Here is an 18725-nt window from a genome sequence, read left to right as displayed (position 1 = left end):
ACATCTCGTGATACTTCAACTGTTGAAAGCGTGTGCTTCTAAAAAGAACAGAACACACTGTGCAATGAGGGCGAAATGCAGTTACATTACCTATTTCAAGCATCTACACGATGCCTAAGTTAGACATATTTAGAAATTATTCGTTCGTCATATATAGGTTCCCAATTTAAAATTTCCACCATAATAAAGATACTACCATGAAAGGGCATAGCGGTATAAGTTTAACATGAGCATATTTGCTATATAAAAACCACAGCACACATATTGGATTTGTAATGGAAGCGTGTTACTTTGGAACTAGTACATTGATTTAAGTCCTGGTTTTGTGATAGTTTCGAATTATGTGAACTTTACTTATGAAATAAATATAGTTTGCTTTCTGCAAACTAATATCAGTAAATATTAGTAGCTCAGTTACTGTGGCGCAAGAGAAGGAAATAAACATCATTCGATTGGAAACCTAAAGAAACTATCTAAAAAAATATACAAGCAAAGTAGTATTGCTCACTTGAAATTTTTTGCTAATGATTTATCTCTTCGCATTTCAATATTTTTCCCTCACTGATTTGAAAAAAAATTTATGATACTTAGTTATGTCATGCATACGTCAAACCAATGGCAGAGACAGGTTCTCAACCCGGTGGGATCAAAATACATAAATATGTAACCATGTGGGATCAATCCATACAAAATTTCATTGTTTTATGTACTTTTTTTGCTAGTTTTCACATGGTCAAGGTGTATCTTGCAAAAACATGTGGGGTTAGCCGACGCCACAATTTTACTCTGGCCCTGCCATTGCGTCAAACCAATCGCAAGAAATGTGCGTTCAGGAATTAAAATATGTGTTATTAGTTATTGAGCATCCATAATCAGAGGTCACGTTTATGACGAAAAATGGTTGAAAAAAAATCATGAAATAGTTTGTGTGAGTTATTGGACACCTCCTACAAATTCTAAGTACATGCAAATTATTGGTGTGTCATAAGTGTAACATTTTTAATGTGCATGCTGGTTTCGAACCCTTGCCTTTGGGCATAAGAGTAAAGTTTGCCGTTCGTCAATCACAAGCGTCCATTTTATACCTACGATTAGATTTTGCTGGCCCGTGCATGCCTCCTAACATTCATCTTAAGAGAAAATTAGTTGAATTTCCCACGCAAAAGCTAAGATAGAATTATTTTTTGCCATGCAACGTCTCTAGTTTAAAAACACAATTGTACTATTCCCAATAATTTGTACTACACCTTATCAATCTACCGGTATAATTCGATCCCACATCACAATGAATATTTCAGATATGGTAGTAAATTTTAGCCCTTATTGGATGAGATCAATTATCTATTAAATATAGACTAATAAAAAATATAATTCTACTTTCAAAACTACCCTTGTATGCCATGTGTTCTTTATTCTACTGGTACAAGACGGAGAGCCTAAGATAGAGACAAGAATCAAATTCTTTTATTATTTTTTTCTCCGGCGAAAAATCAAATCCTTATTCTTTTCTTTTCTTTTCTTTTTTCCTTTCCCATCCACTACGTGTTGAGCTTGATCAAGCTTCTCTGACGTAGAAAAAGAGGGAGATGCCAAGATAGAGACAGATATCAAAGTCCAATGCGGCAATGCCCCCCTCCATTAATCTGCGAAAAAAACCTGAAAAGTACAAAGCAAACCACCCTCCGAATCCTACCTTCTCCTTCCTGGAGAGGAAGGAAGAGAGATAATCGGAGCATATGATGAGGAGATGGTGGTAGCAGGAGCAGTGGTTGGCGGCTTGGCGCGGCCACAGAGGCATCCCATTCCCACGCGGCCTCGCCCAAGAATCCTCCTCTCCGGCCTCGACGCATGCTCCTGTTTTTGGAAGGAAACGAAGTGAAGAAAAAGATCAGAAAAGGCAACTAGAATTCCAACAGCCTGTTCATTGTTCTGTGAAAAAGGGGCAGTTCTTTTGCAGTGTGTATCCATTTATTCGCTGTTTCTTTTGGTGGTTTTTTTGGAGGCGGAAAAAAAATTCTGTTCGGGTGCCTGTTCCTGCGTGTTTCGAGGGTTTGCTCAGAGGAAGCAGAGGATCGAAGGGGGAAAGATTGTCTCTCTTTCTTTTTTTTTTCGCATTTGGGTTCTGAGATTGTTCCGCAACAGGGACCTTTCTTGCCTGTGAGATTCTGAATCGCCCGAGGCTGGAAAGATTGAAACTTCACGGCGAGGTCTGCATGTTTGGCTGAAGACGGAGGGGGATAAAGGAAGCAGAGGGTCGGTCTGATGATGCAGTTCCGCAATCTTCTTTCCTTTTGCGTGTTCAGGTCTTGATGAGATATATTCCTTCCTGTCAAGTTTCTCAATTTTGACGTGAATTCCGAGTCCGGGGCATCTTGAGGAAACCGAGGAAGCACGGCAGATACAAGGGTTTCTGTTGGGGCTATCGGATCATTTCTCATCTGTTTCTGCTTATCTTCTCTTGGTTTCGCGATTGCTCGAGATTCAAAGATTGGGTTTTGATTGTCTGGAGATTGAAGAAGCTAGTACCATTGTTGGGTACTTGGGTTCACGGCTCAAGGGTCAAAGAAAAGGGGCAGACATGGCTGTTCAGATGATTTAGCAGGTCATTGTGTAGGAACAGTTGTCAGGCGCCACCTTGCTTTTTCCTGTATTCATCTGGTCTGGGTTCTTCGAACTAAGGTAACATAAGCATTACCCAATATCAACCTTTTGTTCATCTGGGTGATTGTGTTATACTGTGGTTGACATACTCCAATAGGGATTACTGAGCTGTTTTAGGCATTAGCCAGCGCCTGCAGATACTATACAATGCAATTTGGACATTTAGTAGCCGTTCTTTGCATATGGGGAAGTGGAACTATTCTTAATCCTAGGATTCTGGGTTCACCGACAGGACAACTGTTCCTTTCTTGACAAGGAAAAGAGAGGAAATAACTTTCAAATCTTCAGAGTTTCGTCATTTGGCATTTTTGCCTCTTTGTATGGCCACAAGAAGTTTTTGTCTCTCTAATTTAATTAGGTTTCATTAAATTCTTATAGCATGTTTCTCGTTAGAAAGCAATTAGATGTAATGCCGTAATGCGGTGAACTTTACATGTTTGCATTTGTGGGGTCCAATGTGGTTTCTGTCTCTTCTTTCTTTCAAATTTTACCTCTCTTTTTTTTTTTACTTTGGTTTTACAATTAGTCTTGGACAACTGTATTAGTTATGTAAGTAGATTCTGCAACCATTCAGAAGTTGGTAAGAGATCATGACCAACTATGAGTAGTTGATAGGGTGGAAGCTCTTTCGCCATTTGCATGTCTAATTTGTACTGTTTACCAATTCTAACATGGTTTTCTATGTTTTGATATTCAGGTTGTAAACTTGCCTGGTGATTAAACGAATCTGTCTGACAATGTTCTCCTCTATCATGGCAAAGAAGAGTTACAAACAGCGGTGCAAATCTGAGAAGGTCCATATGGGCTGTATGTCGGGCCTCATCCACATGTTTGACTTCCGTCGCAGTCCAAAACTTATTTCAGATGGGACGATTAGGAGGAGTTCAGGTGAGGAATTTAAGTGGAATGCAATGTCATCTGAACAAAAAGAATGATGTAAGCTGCAGTGTAATGATATTGCTTATGATAAATTCTGTGCTTCATGCAGTCAGAAGTGACCTGAAAGGTTCTGAAGATTTCCATGGAATCATCTTTTCTGATGTAAGTCATCCATATATACCTATTTCATCTGTTTTTTGTATCTGAAAGTTCAAAGTCACATGTCTGTTTCACAGAGACAAAAAACATGCGTTTGCGCTAGCAAAACTGATTAGAAAGGAAACAAAGACTGAAGTTTAGTTCCCAAATTTAACTTACTGTTGCTTTTTACTTGTTGGACAATTTGTTTTTCATCATTATGTTACTTGTTCTACAAGTGTACAGTGTTACAATTGCTTGATTCCTATGGGCAAAATGTTGATTGTCATCAACATTCTTGAATACTTGTAATGTTGATGTACTAATAACAGATGCTTCTGCTGGCAACTGGAGTAAATAGTACTGTTAAAGCATTGATATGAAAAGCTTTAGTATATGTACAAAGCTTTTCAAGACATTTTTACGAATATTTAAGTGTGATTAGCTGAATTACCTACAGAATCTCATGGCTGGATTTGAAAACAACTGTATTTTCTATGAGACTCGAGTGCCACCGATTGAAACATATAGTAACATATTCACTTTGTTTTAGCAATTGCAAACAGCTTTATTAGCTTTTATTATATTACAGATGAAATAGTTTCTATTGCCAAATATATTAATTAGAATTCTCACAGAAAAGGTTACAAATAAAAAATATTTGTCGTATTAGTTTTATGGAGGATTAAATATGCATAAGTATTTGTATCCAGAAATATTTGTAGGCATTTGAAGATAACATCTGAATATAGAAAACCAAATTTATTTGCTTGTCAGGAGGACAAAGACTATGGGGTTAAAACAATTCATGCCAGCAGGCCAAGTATTAAAGCACTGATGGAAGAAGAGATGGCCAGTGGAACGCAGATCTTGAAGGAAACACAAAGGAACATATTTGGGATACGTTCTGATGATTTGAAGTCTGTGAACCTGCAGGAAGGATCTGATGTTGACCTAGACTTGGCTACAAGTCTCATGGAATTATACAGAAATCATAATGGCAGTCGCGATATTATCACTTCGGAAGTATCAGATCACTCTTCCAGTTTGATTGACAAAGAGCACAATACTGATGCTAGTACTCATCCTAAACAAATCTCCTGTAGTATAGAGAAAGCACTTGAAGCTGTGGCTGAAGCAGTAATAACCCATCAATCTGCAAACGGGAAATACACAAGCAGCAGCTACGAAGCTAGGCCCAATGAATTTCTTGATGCATTACAATTGCTGAGCGCAAACGAAGAGTTCTTTCTGATGCTTCTGAAAGACCCAAGCTCTAGGATGTTGCAATGCCTGCAGAACCTGTACACGGCACTAGGAAATCCCATGTTAGAACTGGCAGAAGATGACAAACAAACAAAGTCGAAAGTTACCATTAACAGTCTAGAGCAGTCTGAGGTTTCGAAATACAGCGTGCAAAAAACACATAATTTTTTCTTGAAGGAGGATAAGCTAGTCATGAGGAGACCACCAAAACTGAATGATAGTCCTCGTGGCGTTAGCAGAATAGTAATATTGAAGCCAAGTCCTGGAAGAAGTCAGACTAGTCTGATTTCAAGTAGTGCAATGTCGTCACCAGTACAAACTCGTGCTGATTTGCAAGGTCAGGAACAAAGTGACAAATATGCTCGCCATTTCTCACTTAGAGAGCTTAAAAGGAGGCTAAGGCTTGCCATTAGTAACAATCGAAAGGATGTCATGAGTAGTACTTTCCAGAAAGATGATTCAACACAACAGTTCATTCTCGAGAGTATGTCGACAAGTATGGACTCTTCTGAATGTGAAAAGGCTGAGAAACCCTCAATAGTTGACAAGAAAACAATCCCTGAAGATAGTGGAAGTGGCATGGGGAATGATGCCACTCATTGTGCTAGCTCTTTCTTCTACGAAAAAGCTAAGAAGCATCTAATCGAGAGGCTAGACAATCAAAAGAATGACACTTCTCAGATCGTACACAAATCAGAACCCTTTGGGAAATTACTTTCATATTCGGAGAATGATACGTTTTCTCAAACTGATTGTCCTCAAGAGGATGTTAAACTGTCAGAGGATTCGACTGCTTCATCAGCATTACTGACGACTGAACAAGAGGATATTTCATCAAATTCTGACCCACCAATGAAGTTTGGGGAGCTAATACCATTGGACACCAGCACATCGGCTAACACACAGCTGGATGAATTTAAGACAGACCATGCCAGTCATCCAGTCAAAGAGGGCACTATCTCGCAGGAGTTAACTAGTGAAGGTATATTGTTGTCCTCCTGTTTATCTTTTTAGTTTTCTACTTCCTTGTTTTCATCTAATATATACACCAAATGTTTGCAGGGATTGACAGCATGAATGATGCAACAGATACCCCCCAAGTCTCTATTCAGATCGAAACTTCAACTGAAAGCTTGGAACAAATAAATACCGACCAAGTAAGCCATATGTTTTTGCAAATTGTACAAAAAGTTAAGTTAGTAATTAATTTTGCGTCTAACTTTTCTTTTACTCCCCCGTGTTGAAGTGCTTCGCAGAAGAGTCACAAACCATGAATGCATTACCAGAAGTATCCCTGCACACTCCAGAAAAAGTTAACGAGCAATTCAATCATAGTCCATCGGCAGTTGTTGGATTAACCAAGCCATCCATCTTGACATTTTCTTGCTCCCCGGAGAATGCAGATGACAAAGAGGAGAGACTGAGCCCTCAATCTGTTCTAGATTCTTTCCTGGGAGATGGTATCAGCCCCAGCCACAAAACTCGAACGCAAGGTATTGAATTCAAAATAAGAACTTCCCCTTTTGAATTTCCCTTTTTTAAGATAGTGGAAGTACCCTTTTGTATTTTCTTGAAAAATCCATGGTAAAGTAGCACAATTTTATTGTGCTTTATGCAGATGAATTGTCCATGCCAAGCACAAGGATTCTGTTTAAAGAGGATGACACTCCCTCGGGAACCCCAACTTTGCAAAACACACCACAAGAAGCTATTTTGGATGATAAACAGGCAAGGCTTTCCTTCATAAAGGTTGTGCTTGAGGCTTCAGACTTCTTGTCTGAGGAAAGTTCAGAGATATGGTATGTGGACGGATCACTGCTTGACACATCTGTATTGGCTGAAGTAGGAACTTTGTACTGCCTGACAGACGATGCGGTGTTTCTCTTTGATTGTGTGGAAGAAGCTCTTTGCAAGATCAGGGATAACTTTTTTGGTTGTGACCCTTGGGTAGCTTATCTGAAACACAGTGTGAGGCCAGCTCCGGTAGGAACAGGGCTCATTCAAGAGGTGGATAATTGCATCGATTCTCTTGTCAGTGATGAGGTTCCAAGTACATTAGATCGGGTGGTGCTGAAAGACCTGGAGAGTGGATCATGGATGGACCTTCGGGTTGATACTGAAGAAGTTGCTATAGAGGTGTGGGATACTTTGCTTGATGATTTACTGGAGGAAATGGTGTTTGACTTGTGGCTTTAAGATTGTTTTGTTGCCATCCGATGGAAACTGATAGAGTTTATAGTTCGGCACTTCGGCAGGATTTTATTCACCAAAAACCATAGTACAAAAAGCTTTGAAAAAGTGAGTGTGACAGATTTAAACAGAGTGTATACAGCGCAGTAGAGTTAGGCTTGCCTGACTGTTTGCATCATACTATAAATCTTGACTATATGTGGCTCCTAACACTAGGAATTTTTCTTCTTATTAATGCTTCTTCTATCATTTCTGTTCTCTGTACAGGTGTGAAAGTAGGAAGAATAAGTTCAGTTGTATATGTACTGCCTAATTATAGTTTTTTTTTTCCTCATGAAAGTAAAACAATTTCCCTTGTTTATCAGATACACCATAGTGCTGCTCCATTTTAAGCATTGCTTGCATATACTCTGGTGAATCATCTCAGCTGTCATCACAGTTGGTAAGTACCAATTGTGATCACACTCATGGCAGACAATTGAAGGGACCCTCGCAATGAAAGTATGAAACACCCAAACATTGCTTGCTACTACTTGCTAGCTTAGCTAGGCCAATAGAGTACTGTGCTTTCCTTGTGCTAGTATCTTCCATTAGTCCTACATGGCTACATTCTAGTATTGGCATAATGTACATATTGTGGGATTTGGCCATGGACCCTTATATTTTGATATCCCGGACCAAGGCAAGGCAGGATGAACAAATGATGATGATCATCAGATCTTCCTTGCAGACTCATCGGCGAAAAGAACGTCGTCTATACACGTCACTATGTTGTAAGCCAGGCTCTCCAGCACCCTGGAGTAGCCCTCCAGGATGGCTTGCCCAACGTCCTGCACGGAGAACAGCAGCAGCAGCAGCTTCGTGTTAGTGTTCGTCCATGGCGATGATGTCGCGACACGTCGTTGCTGGTGATGGGTTGGTGTGGTTACCTTGTTGTACTGGATCTTGCTGGCGTCCAGGGTGGTCTGGGAGAGGCCGGGGAAGCGCTGCTTGAGGCAGAGCAGGACGTCGCCGGCGCGGCTCGCCAGCATCACGTTCTTGTCGGACTCCATGAGCTCCTTGACGGCGCTCCACGGCGACCTGGAGTGCCCCTGGCTCGCCTTCCGCCGCCACACGTGCATCGCCGCCTCGACGCGGTCGGCCGCCTCGAGGGCGTCGTGCTCCGACGAGATCTCCAGCCGGTCCAGGAGGTACTCCGGCGAGAACTTGCCCGGGAACGACATGTGCCGGTAGATCAGGTCGCCCACGCTCGCCCGCCCGCACTGCACAGGATCAGAATTCAGATTCTTGGGAGAAATCCTCGAATTGGAAGATTTGAAGCTCTTGTATCGAGAAAGAGAAGGGGGGAGAGAGAGAGAGAGAGAGAGAGATTTTTGATGTTGCTGTACCTTGGGAAGCGTTTGCTTGTACAGCTCAGGGATGCGAATCTCCGCAAGAACGCCATTGTTGATGGCCATGGCCGCCTTGTGGATCTGGCTCGCACAGTCGTGCTTCTGCCGCAGGTCTCTCCGCGCCGACTCCGTCAGCCCGGGCTTGGTGACGCACGGCACGGGCAGCCACCACTTGTCACCGTCGCGGTGGCTCACCGGACGGCACGGCGCCGCGGCGGCGGCGGCGCAGCTATCCTTCTGACCCTTGTCGTTCACGTACCAGAATTCAGTCTTCTGGAAGCTGTCCAGAATCTCCTGCACGGCAACAAGCAAAGCAATTTCACGATGAACAAGAAGCCAATCCATGGAGTCATGGAGATGAACATAGCGCGAGCAGAATCGGGTCTTACGAGAAGCATGTCGTCGAGCTTCTCGAGGGCGGGGAGGTTGACGTAGATGTCGGACCTCGGCCTGGTCGCCATCACCTGAGACGAAAGAGGCGGGAATGCGTCCATGGATTAGTGACGCGCAAGAGAGCTTTTGCCTTGAAGAACATGGACGAACACCTGCAAATTCTCACCTCCCGCACGGTGCCGTCGGGCATGATCTCCTTGGAAGGGAAGAGCTCGACGATGTAGTCGCACACCGAGAGGAGGCAGTCCATCTCCCGCCGCCACATCGACCTCTTCTCCGCCAGCAGGGGCTCCAGCCGGTGGCAGCCGCCGAACACGGTCGCTGCGAACAGAGGAAGCAACAGATTGACATTGAGCACGCTCGTGTTCTACTCTGTTCCTAGCTGCCGCTGAAGATTTCATCTCTGAAAACGAGATTACGCGTACCGACCATAGAGGTTGGTGATGGCATTGGAGATGGCGACGGCGGTGGAGACCCCCTTGCCGCTCCCGGACATGTCCTCGCCGAGCAGAAGCTTCGAGAACCTCTCCTTGATCAGCTGCAACTCTGCCAATTCAACCCATCTATAGCGCATTAGGGAGAATATCCAAGCCAAGAAAGCAGCAGAGATCTTTGCCAGCCTCAATGCGGGTGGTAGGAGGACGTACCGCCGTCGCCGGCCTTGCGGTCACGGCCCGCGCCGCGCCGCGCCGCGCCGAGCTTCTGCAGCAGCGGCGGCGGCGGCGCCTTCGCTATGCTGCACACGGGCCACCGCGGGTACGGCGAACCGTACGGGCTCCCGGGCTCGCCGCTGCACTCGGACGACACGTCCGACGAGGCCTCCCGCCGGTGGCGGCCGCGCCGCCGCTCCACGTCGTCGATGTCCCCGTAGTCGTCGCGCGCGTCGACCTCCGAGCTCTCGTCGCACGTCGTCGACGGCGTGTCCATCCTCGCATCGACCGATCGGCACACCGAGTGCGCTCGCGGTGGCGAGGCAGAGGCCGCAGGCAAGCGAGTGCGCTGCTGCGCTGGGTGCAGTGGAGAGTCAGCGGCTGTCGACTGCGGAAGAAGTGGCCGGCAAGGGGAGAAGCGTACTACGTCGTGCCGTGGCGTGGCGTGGCGTGGCGTGGTGAGGCCCCACGATGACGGCGATGAGGTAAACGGGTCGGGCGCGCTTTATGCCAAGAAAAGAGTGCGATTCCTCCCCCTCGCTTTCCACGATGCCCCCCCCCCCCCCCCCCCCTCCTCTTCGCGCGTAAATTCCCTTCGAAAATGCGTAAACACCGAAAAGAAATGTGCACTGCAGTGCAGATCACTGCACTCCCTGACGCTAATACCAGAAGCACTGAAGCAGCAGAATTTTTACAGAGCTCTGCCGACAGATGATCATACTCCTACTAATGACGCTGCAAGCACACACTAATGACAAAATCGACGCCACCATTTGTCTCCCTTAACCAGCGCAGCTACTTAGAGCAAGTTTAATATTATAATCAATTATTGGCTTCAAATTATCTATAATCGATTAAATAGCCAATTCATACGATTACCTATAAACATATACTATATAATTGTTTGGTCCCACATATTATACACGTATATATTTTGGAGCTTGTGCTATAGCTGGCTATAAATTTAAAGCTCGTTACTTTTCTCTTTTCTCTTTTATCTTTTTTAAGTATGTTTATTAGCGGGCTCATAGTCTGCTATTGTACTGCTCTTAGTAGTACGGTACTTGTCACTAAGCTAATTATGCCTGCCGGCTCACCAATGGCTGAACAAAGCATGGGGACTCAACACTAATCCTGGCGCTTTGAGCAGCAGCACGCGTTCGTCTCGCAGCTAAACTAAACACAGCCATGTGGCCGCGCGGGGGCAAGGATTAGATAGCACGGATGTCATGTCACTCACAAGCGGGCCTCCTCCTTTATCTGACACAAAGTGGCGAGCATGCCGGTCAGAATAATGGCGACATTACGGACGGCAAAGGCGAGGTGAAGGCCCCCCCCCCCCCCCCTTCCGTCTCCGGCTCCGGTGCCTTTCCGATCATGACACCGGCAGTTGCTTGCCCCGAGGAGGTGAGTTGCCCGATCGAATTGCCCTCGCAAAGTCTCCATTTTACTGCCACTTTTGCATCTCCGTCTCCATTGAAAACCTTCTTTCCTGTTACTGCACTCTCTCTTGCAGATAACTCAGGAGATCTCTGCGTAATTCAGGAGTACAAGTGTTACAGCGAAGCAGGCAGGGTATTTCTTGGTTGTCACAAGCTGTAACAGGGGAGTAGTGGGGAGAGTTCATGCAGAGGAGAGGACGAATAAAGCAGAGTTTTTTTTTTTTAGCTTGGTCTGCTTGGGGTGTGCTCGGCTGGTGAGCTTAATTAGCTCGAGGAGGTTAGGATAGTTTAGGATTATCGTAAGCACGCTTATGCCAACTCTTGATTGGGCTGTATGGCGCATGATGAGCCTACGATATAGCGCCACGTGCCTATGGTCGTTAGCTGCTAATGACATGCGTGTGTGTGTGCTAATGAAATGGAATGAAATGTGTGCTCAACTTTGGCTGGCTTTCTCTCTGAATTGTGCTGTCTGTTTGTGGAACCTAGTAGTAGGTTGTAGATAAACTTGATTAGGCAGGATTGAATTGTTTACTTGTAATATATGTTTACAACTTAAAATTCCTACTGATCAGGCATGGAAATGATCCGATGAAAAATCAAAAACATCATCCTTTGATGTACTTTATAATGATTCCTGGGCAGAGCTTTACTTTAGCCTTTTCACCTAAACAATATTGAGTGTTCAAAAAAAAACTCACTAACTTAATTTAAAAAAGACAAACTTACTTGCAAATTAAACCACACAAATTATATCATTAAATCTAGAATAAGTAGTTGGGTAAGTGGATACAGTCACGTTAGTCGATCCATTTGTAATACACAAAAGGCTACATGTGTGAAGTTCGACATTTATCTTGCTTAATTATAGTAGTCGTGGCAAGGTTTAATTTAATTTGCAAGCATGCCGACACATATAATCAGACTTAGATCTAAGTTTTCATTATAAAATAAATAACAATAACAATAATGTACTGTCTATCCATGTCAGGAGAAATCCTGATGTCACATGTGTGGTAATGTGGTTGAGATTTCTATCTAAAATATTTGGGTCTCGATCTGCCCTGTGAAGTGCACACACACAATCATATTTGTATGTAATTACATAGCTGAGATGAGATGACAGGATGAAAGATACCATGCACCATGGGTATGACTGCGTGGAGCGTGGATTCCATGATTAGTTCTCAATCTTATTATTAGTATTCTGGGGAGGTATTCATGTTTTCTTGTTATTCGTTAGTACAAGCCTTGCTAAACTTAAAGTAGAGTTCAGATCGAAAAGGCATAGACGTATGATAGGGCGCCCACATGTGTATGAGCGTAAGTTTAGTGTGTGTGCATTGTTCGGAAACTATAGGCAAACAAACGATAAAAAATAATAAATAATAGATCAATCACAAAAAGACACGAGATTTAACGTGGAAAACTCTCTCAAAGCAGGAGAGAAAAAACCACAGGCGCTAGCCAGCAAAATATCTTCACTATATCAGGGTAAGGTTACAACGCCGCACGATGGTTTACAAGATGTATATATATGGTGGAACTCTAAAAGGGATGATGATTCATACCCAATCCTACCGGCGACGGGCCTCCGCTCCACTATGGCAGAAGCTAGTCTTTATTAAGTGTAAATGAATTTGGATCCATAACTCAACATGCATCGCATTTGTACTCGAAAAAAAATGAGAGATCGAAAAAGTTTAGACCAAGCATCAGGGAATTCTAAGACCCTCTTTGTTTAGTCTTATAAGCTAACTTATAAGTCAAAATGTCTAAACCTAAACAAACAAGCGGCTTTTTCATTTGGCTTTTTTTAAGCCATAAGCCACTCTAACACTATTAAACCAAAAACTAGGTTGGAGAAGCTTTTTTGGCTTATGTGAAATAGATGCATGACTCTACCATTAAACTTAGAACATTAAATCTACCAGCTTATAAATCATATAAGCCAATAAGCTAACTTAAAAATCTAAACCAATAAACCTAAGCCCAAACAAAGAGGGTCTAAATAACCTCTTCCTAATTATCGTGGAAATCAAATTTATTGTTTTTGTTTATTTCTTGATCGACAAAGCTCCTACCTTTCTCTTTAAAAAGATTGATTCTTATGAATCTCCTACTTTCCAACATAACTTAGGTGGTGTTTGAATCCAGGGACTTAACTTTAGTCTCCATATTTATACACTAATTTAGAGTATCAAATATAGACTACTTACAAAACTAATTACATAAATGAAAACTAATTTGCGAGACAAATTTTTTAAGCCTAATTAATCTATAATTAGAGAATGTTTACTGTAGGATCACATAGGCTAATCATTGATTAATTAGGCTCAATAGATTCGTCTCGCGAATTAGTCCAAGATTATGGATGGGTTTTATTAATAGTCTACGTTTAATATTTATAATTAGTGTCCAAACATCCGATGTGATAGGGACTTAAAAGTTTTAGTCCCATATAAACAGGTTCTTACTGTAACAAATAGGTGGAATGGTCCATGGCCAACAAAAAAAAAATCTCCATGCAAAAACAATTGTCTCTTCACTGCGGACTCAATGAAGAAACTGGTAGCCACCACTGTCTCCCCTACGGTCCTACCCCTTCGCTCGCAATTTCTGGGCAGCAATCTCAGTTCAACAATTTGGGATGTTCGAGACCTGGGCCATATTCCGCCGCCAACAACCCTTTCATCCAAATTTTTTATATAATTTAGACCTTTTAAAAAAACTAGAAAAGTAGCCCGCGCAGTTACGCGGACATTTTATTTAAGCCATCATAATTTTTTGTTATTAGGATTTTGAATATTATGATTTTCCCTTGGTGAAAGATTTCGAAGATTCCTTTATAACACATGATTTAAAAAATTATAGGAAAATATAAAAGGTACATAAATAGGTTAGAAATACATGTGTAAAATAGAGAATAAACGAATTTTGGATGGAGTACAGAAATAAGAGGAATTTCAAAATTTGTTAAACCCATATAGATCAAATCATCACCTATCAGAGCATAAATAAAATGCAATTAACCAAACAACCTTTGCATTTAGCAGCTTGATTGTCTTGATCCCATGCGAAGGAAAAAAAACATGCGCATGTATCTTATTTCTATTTTCTCTTAACATATTTAGGCAGTAAAACATTAAAATCGTAATTATATTCTATATGACAACGGAGTCCAGCATCATACCATTATATTTATTTCTAAATGTGTGCATTATAACTTGTCACATGTTGTGAGTATTTCCTTATTTTATGATTTTCTCTAATTCATTATAGTGTCATGTAATGGTTAGGAGCATTTCTAGGATGCCTAACAATAGTTTAGGAGTGTTCGTAAGATGTTTGATGGACTTAAACTTTCCTATGTTTATTTGCTTGGTAACGGTAGGATAGGAAATTTTCCTTCAAAATTACTATGACCTATTCGTGCAAACCAAATTAAGGATAGTATAGTCATGCAATCAATAGGAATCCTAATCGCACACTGTTGTTTGTTTTTCATATAATTCAAAGGAGCTTTGAATTTTAATTGTAAATCCCAAATATAGCTTTGAGCTGAATTCAGATTTTTTTTAATGGTGTATTGTTTTCGGATTTCACAAAGAAAACTAAACAAAAGAGAGGGACGTGGGGCCTGCGTGAGTACGTACATACCGTACCTATGTGCATCTAGATGTTGAGACTTTTAAAGATAAATTTAAATGGTACTTTTCTAAGATAGATCTAATGGACGGAAACAATGGGTCTACCAGAATAAATAAAAACAACGGTTAGATTTTTTTCTTTGAATTTCTGGGATTTATTATAACGCCACGTGACGGTTTAGGAGCGTTTGTAGGAGTACTACATCACAGCTTGAGAGCGTTTATAGGAAGTTTATCATAGGAAGTTTGTAGGAAAATGCGAGTGCGGACATCTATTTATTTCTAAATGTTAAAATCTTTTATGGTTGGTATCAATACTTGCCTATCATTCGTTGATGTTTGCCCACTTTTGTCCTTTATCGGTACTTGATAATGCACGTGACCATTAAATGCCATCTAATAATTGGCGCGCTATGTACGGATGCCTCATAATGTAACTTGACGATTGGTGGATAGTAGTTTTTATATGAAACTTATATACATAGGGATTAGTAGGGATATACGATTGATATATTTGACTATTCCTGATTGACATGATATTTTATATACTATATATTTAGTAATAAATTTAAGATTGAGTTCTAAAGTATTTATCAGATTGGCTACTCCCTCATTTATGGTGAGCATGTTTCCTAAACTATTGTGCAAAGTATTCTAAAATATCAAATAAATCCATATTCGAGTTTATAATATTTAATACTTAATTAGTCTTACACTGATGATATGCTTTGTTTCGCGTGTCCGAGGTAAGCTCATCCAATGAGCTAGAACGAATGAAGCCTAAGAGATAAAAGGACATCCACATGGTGTCAAAAAAAATATATGATCATTAATTTTCTAAAAATACATGACTAAAGAAACATATAATATATAAAAATACATTCATGATAAATTTGTAATGTCATTTAGAAATATCTATTATGTAGTAGGGAGTGAGTAAATTTTTAGAATGCTACTCACAATTTAAGTTGTTTTTATTTTTAAAATATAAGTCCAATCTAACTTTGTTTGTAAGTGATATACAATTATATGATCTTCATTTTTAATTTATTAATATTTTTATGGATGTTTCCATGATATGCGCTATTTAGAATAAAACTTAAAATAACATATATTCTTACATATTAAAACATATATTTTTTATGGAGTAGTTAACATGGACTTTTTAGTTTTTCATCTAATGTAAGTATAAGGAGGGAAAAAAAGAAAAAGACATAGGGGATATGTATGTACGGACGTACTTAAGTACGTACTACAGGTACACTGGGACACAGTACGTCCGTACAGGCACACGAGGACACGGGGTAATGTGGGATTATTTAAGAGATAAACTGATTTAGTATTTTTTTTACAAAATATAAAAATCTAATGGTAATAATGGTTCCACCAAATTAAATGAAAATAGAGTATGTTTAATGGACTAAGCTTACCTACTGTTTGCCGTAAGAAAAAAAAAGACCATTTGTATGTAATTATACGATAGAAAAAATAAAGCCAAAAATCATATGTACGTACTAATGTTGCAAAGAAAATTGATAGGATTTCCTACAATTTAAATATAAAATATATTACTTTACAAATTTATGCAAATATACGTAGTTAAATTAGACCTATACTATAAATATAAAATATCCAATCAAAGATATGTGTTGTTAAATAGATCATTAAAATATCTATATGATTTTCCTTATAAATGTGTTTTATTTTTCTACTTATTAAATATAGTTAGTTTGGATCTTGAATTATAAATTTTGTGGTAAATAATCTAATAACGTACGTGGATAAAATATTAGTTATCACAAAATATATTTTCATTATTGAGGAGGGGAGCATACGTAGCACCGTACGTATATGGACAGTCATGTGGGCCTTTTCTTTTGGTTAGCAAATCCAACGGTAGAAAATTGTGGGTCCACCAAATTTAAAGTAAAATCGATGATTAGATATCAAAGCAGTGTTTATAGAAGAGCCACGTGTCGGCTTGAGAGCGTTTTTAGAAAGTTTAATGGATTTTTAGTATATAATAAATAATTTTATTAATGGACCTTCCGGGAAAATATTTTTAAAAACAACCTTTTCTTCCTCCCGTGCTTCTGATGCCTTAGGAATTATCGATACAAAGTGGTTTAAAAAAATGAACAACCTTGCCTCCAGCGCATGCTCCGAGCTGCATCGATGAAGCAACTATCTGTGCAGAACGTATTTGGCGGTCAGACCAGATTGTTGTCTCTGCCTGTAAACAAACTCTCTTTCTCTCTCTCTCGCCCTGTCTGTTCTCAAAATATTTAATGGCATGACGCTGTAGTTTGCTCGAACTTTGTATTCAAACTCCCTCATATCAATGAAAATTTCAGGTGGAAAAGCTCTCCCCTCCGGTAATTTCTAAAAAAAAGGTGGAATGATGGATATTTGTGTATATTTCTCGAGCTTTTAAATGGGCCTTTTTTTTTAAAAAAAGAAAAACTTTCTAGTATGATTTCTTAGAAAATTGTTTAAATCTATTTTTCATCTTTATAATATTTAATTTATTTGTTTGAACCTTTGAATAATTTCCACAATTTATACAACTTCGTCCATTCAACACAAAAGGCAATTCAACATAGTTAGACAAAGCGCAACTTAATTAAACTTGCGTGGCACAACAAATTAAACTCAATCCTAAATAAATTAGTATTGTATAGCTGTGTTTCCTTTCAAAAGTAAGCATAGTGTTATAATAACAATGGTAAAACAAAAATATGTACTACTGTACATCCTTTCTTTTTATAAATTGCTATATTTAACAAATACTAACATTAGGTTAAAATATTCCTTTTTAATCACTTTAGTTGTTCATTTTGAATTGCTTCGATTTCCTTTTTAGACATGTAGTAATTAGCTTTAGAATCATCGAAATAATGTAAATCATGAAAACCAGAGGAATATGCTTATATTATGATATATAATTTAAATCCTAGAGATATTTATATTTGGGAGCAAAGTGAGTATTACATAGCGAAGTTGGTTTCGAGGGCAATTCCGCTAGTATTTGAGCGAGCTTAAGATTCTCATAAACAATTGATTGGTAGCCGACTTCTAGTTTCAGTATAATAAAATTAGTATAATAAAAAATTCGAGGAAAATTTGAAGAAGTCGAGAAACTCAACTACTAGTTTCAGTATATTTTGGATTATATAAATACAGCTTCTCTTGGTAAAAAAAAAAAGCTAAAAGAAACTCCCCAAGCCCAAAGAGCTGGTCCAAAGTCAAAACAAACTAGCGCCAGCGCCAAGCATCTTTGTGCACGTCAAATCGTGTCCAGGCCGAGCGCTGCAGCGCTGGGCCTCCCTACAGGCTCCAGGCCATGTTCTGTGCAGAAAAGCAAAAGGTGTAGCGGGCCTACATGCAGCCCAGCAGGTGCAGATATCTTACTTTGGCTTTTGGCTGTTTAGTTCAGCGCAAAGTTTAGATTTTTGTTGAAATTGGAGATGATGTGACTGAAAAGTTATGTGTGTATGACATGTTAATGTGATAGAAAATAACTGAAGTTTGGATCTAAACTTTAAATTTAAACACAGCCTTTTTTCCTCTCTCTTAATTCTTCGTCTCCATTGAGATTTGAGCATGGCTTTCCAAAAAGCTGAAATTGATAACCAACTGATCGATCAACTCAGATTATAACCTCGAGCAAACCCATCCATGCAATGATGCAACAAACACTACTCAGCCTCGCGATCGTTGCCGCCGAGGCCGCGCCCAGGGAAGGTGAGCTCGTCGATCGACTCGATCGTCGTCGTGTTCATTGTTGTCCACGTCCAGGCGCTGGAGACGCCCTCGTGTTCTTCACGGGTGACGATCGAAAGGCGTGGCATAATCCTTTCCGTTCCTCTGGCCGGACAGAAGCTAGCTACATGCATACCTGACCAACTTACCAAAATGTTTGAGGTGAGATTACCACCATCTCACAGTTTGACAGTTAACGTGATAACTACAAGGTATATTATGATTTTAAAAATTAAAAATGTTAGCGTACGTGATAATCACGATGACCTCACGATATTATAAACCCTGCTGCCAACCCACTTC

At 40.3% G+C, this 18725-nt stretch overlaps 2 protein-coding genes and 1 long non-coding RNA gene across 3 annotated transcripts; 2 read left to right on the top strand and 1 right to left on the bottom strand.

Annotated features, from left to right (window-relative positions):
- The first annotated feature begins 1602 nt into the window (after window positions 1-1602).
- On the top strand, window positions 1603-7502 carry LOC4336644 (uncharacterized). Its single transcript, XM_015780642.3, has 7 exons — window positions 1603-2679; window positions 3359-3549; window positions 3650-3702; window positions 4456-5926; window positions 6007-6101; window positions 6191-6437; window positions 6563-7502. Exons 2-7 carry the CDS (start codon window positions 3399-3401, stop codon window positions 7138-7140), a joined length of 2595 nt encoding a protein of 864 aa, XP_015636128.1. The 5' UTR covers window positions 1603-2679; window positions 3359-3398; the 3' UTR covers window positions 7141-7502.
- A 128-nt stretch (window positions 7503-7630) lies between these two features.
- LOC4336643 (rop guanine nucleotide exchange factor 3) lies at window positions 7631-10054 on the bottom strand. The gene is made up of 7 exons (XM_015780643.3): window positions 9566-10054; window positions 9348-9464; window positions 9085-9239; window positions 8915-8989; window positions 8523-8819; window positions 8064-8396; window positions 7631-7964 (listed from the first exon to the last, which is right to left on the bottom strand). The coding sequence occupies exons 1-7, from the start codon at window positions 9843-9845 to the stop codon at window positions 7848-7850; spliced, it is 1374 nt and encodes a 457-aa protein (XP_015636129.1). The 5' UTR covers window positions 9846-10054; the 3' UTR covers window positions 7631-7847.
- A 769-nt stretch (window positions 10055-10823) lies between these two features.
- Window positions 10824-11466, top strand: LOC136356085 (uncharacterized). Its single transcript, XR_010740766.1, has 2 exons — window positions 10824-10975; window positions 11085-11466. It is a non-coding gene; the product is annotated as an uncharacterized lncRNA (long non-coding RNA).
- Window positions 11467-18725: the final 7259 nt, after the last annotated feature.

Source organism: Oryza sativa, chromosome 4, assembly GCF_034140825.1.
Source record: "Oryza sativa Japonica Group chromosome 4, ASM3414082v1".
Lineage (NCBI taxonomy): Eukaryota > Viridiplantae > Streptophyta > Magnoliopsida > Poales > Poaceae > Oryza > Oryza sativa.
Note: the sequence above shows the minus strand (reverse complement) of the source record. Positions and strands in the feature narration are given on the sequence as shown.

Coding starts and splice junctions, on each gene's coding strand:
- LOC4336644 (XM_015780642.3), top strand. CDS start 3,399: ATGTTCTCCTCTATCATGGCAAAGAAGAGTTACAAACAGCGGTGCAAA. Junction 5,927..6,006: donor GCAGGAGTTAACTAGTGAAG/GTATATTGTTGT, acceptor AAATGTTTGCAG/GGATTGACAGCATGAATGAT. Junction 6,102..6,190: donor AACAAATAAATACCGACCAA/GTAAGCCATATG, acceptor CCCGTGTTGAAG/TGCTTCGCAGAAGAGTCACA.
- LOC4336643 (XM_015780643.3), bottom strand. CDS start 9,845: ATGGACACGCCGTCGACGACGTGCGACGAGAGCTCGGAGGTCGACGCG. Junction 9,465..9,565: donor CCGCAAGGCCGGCGACGGCG/GTACGTCCTCCT, acceptor TTGAATTGGCAG/AGTTGCAGCTGATCAAGGAG. Junction 7,965..8,063: donor GCAAGATCCAGTACAACAAG/GTAACCACACCA, acceptor TTCTCCGTGCAG/GACGTTGGGCAAGCCATCCT.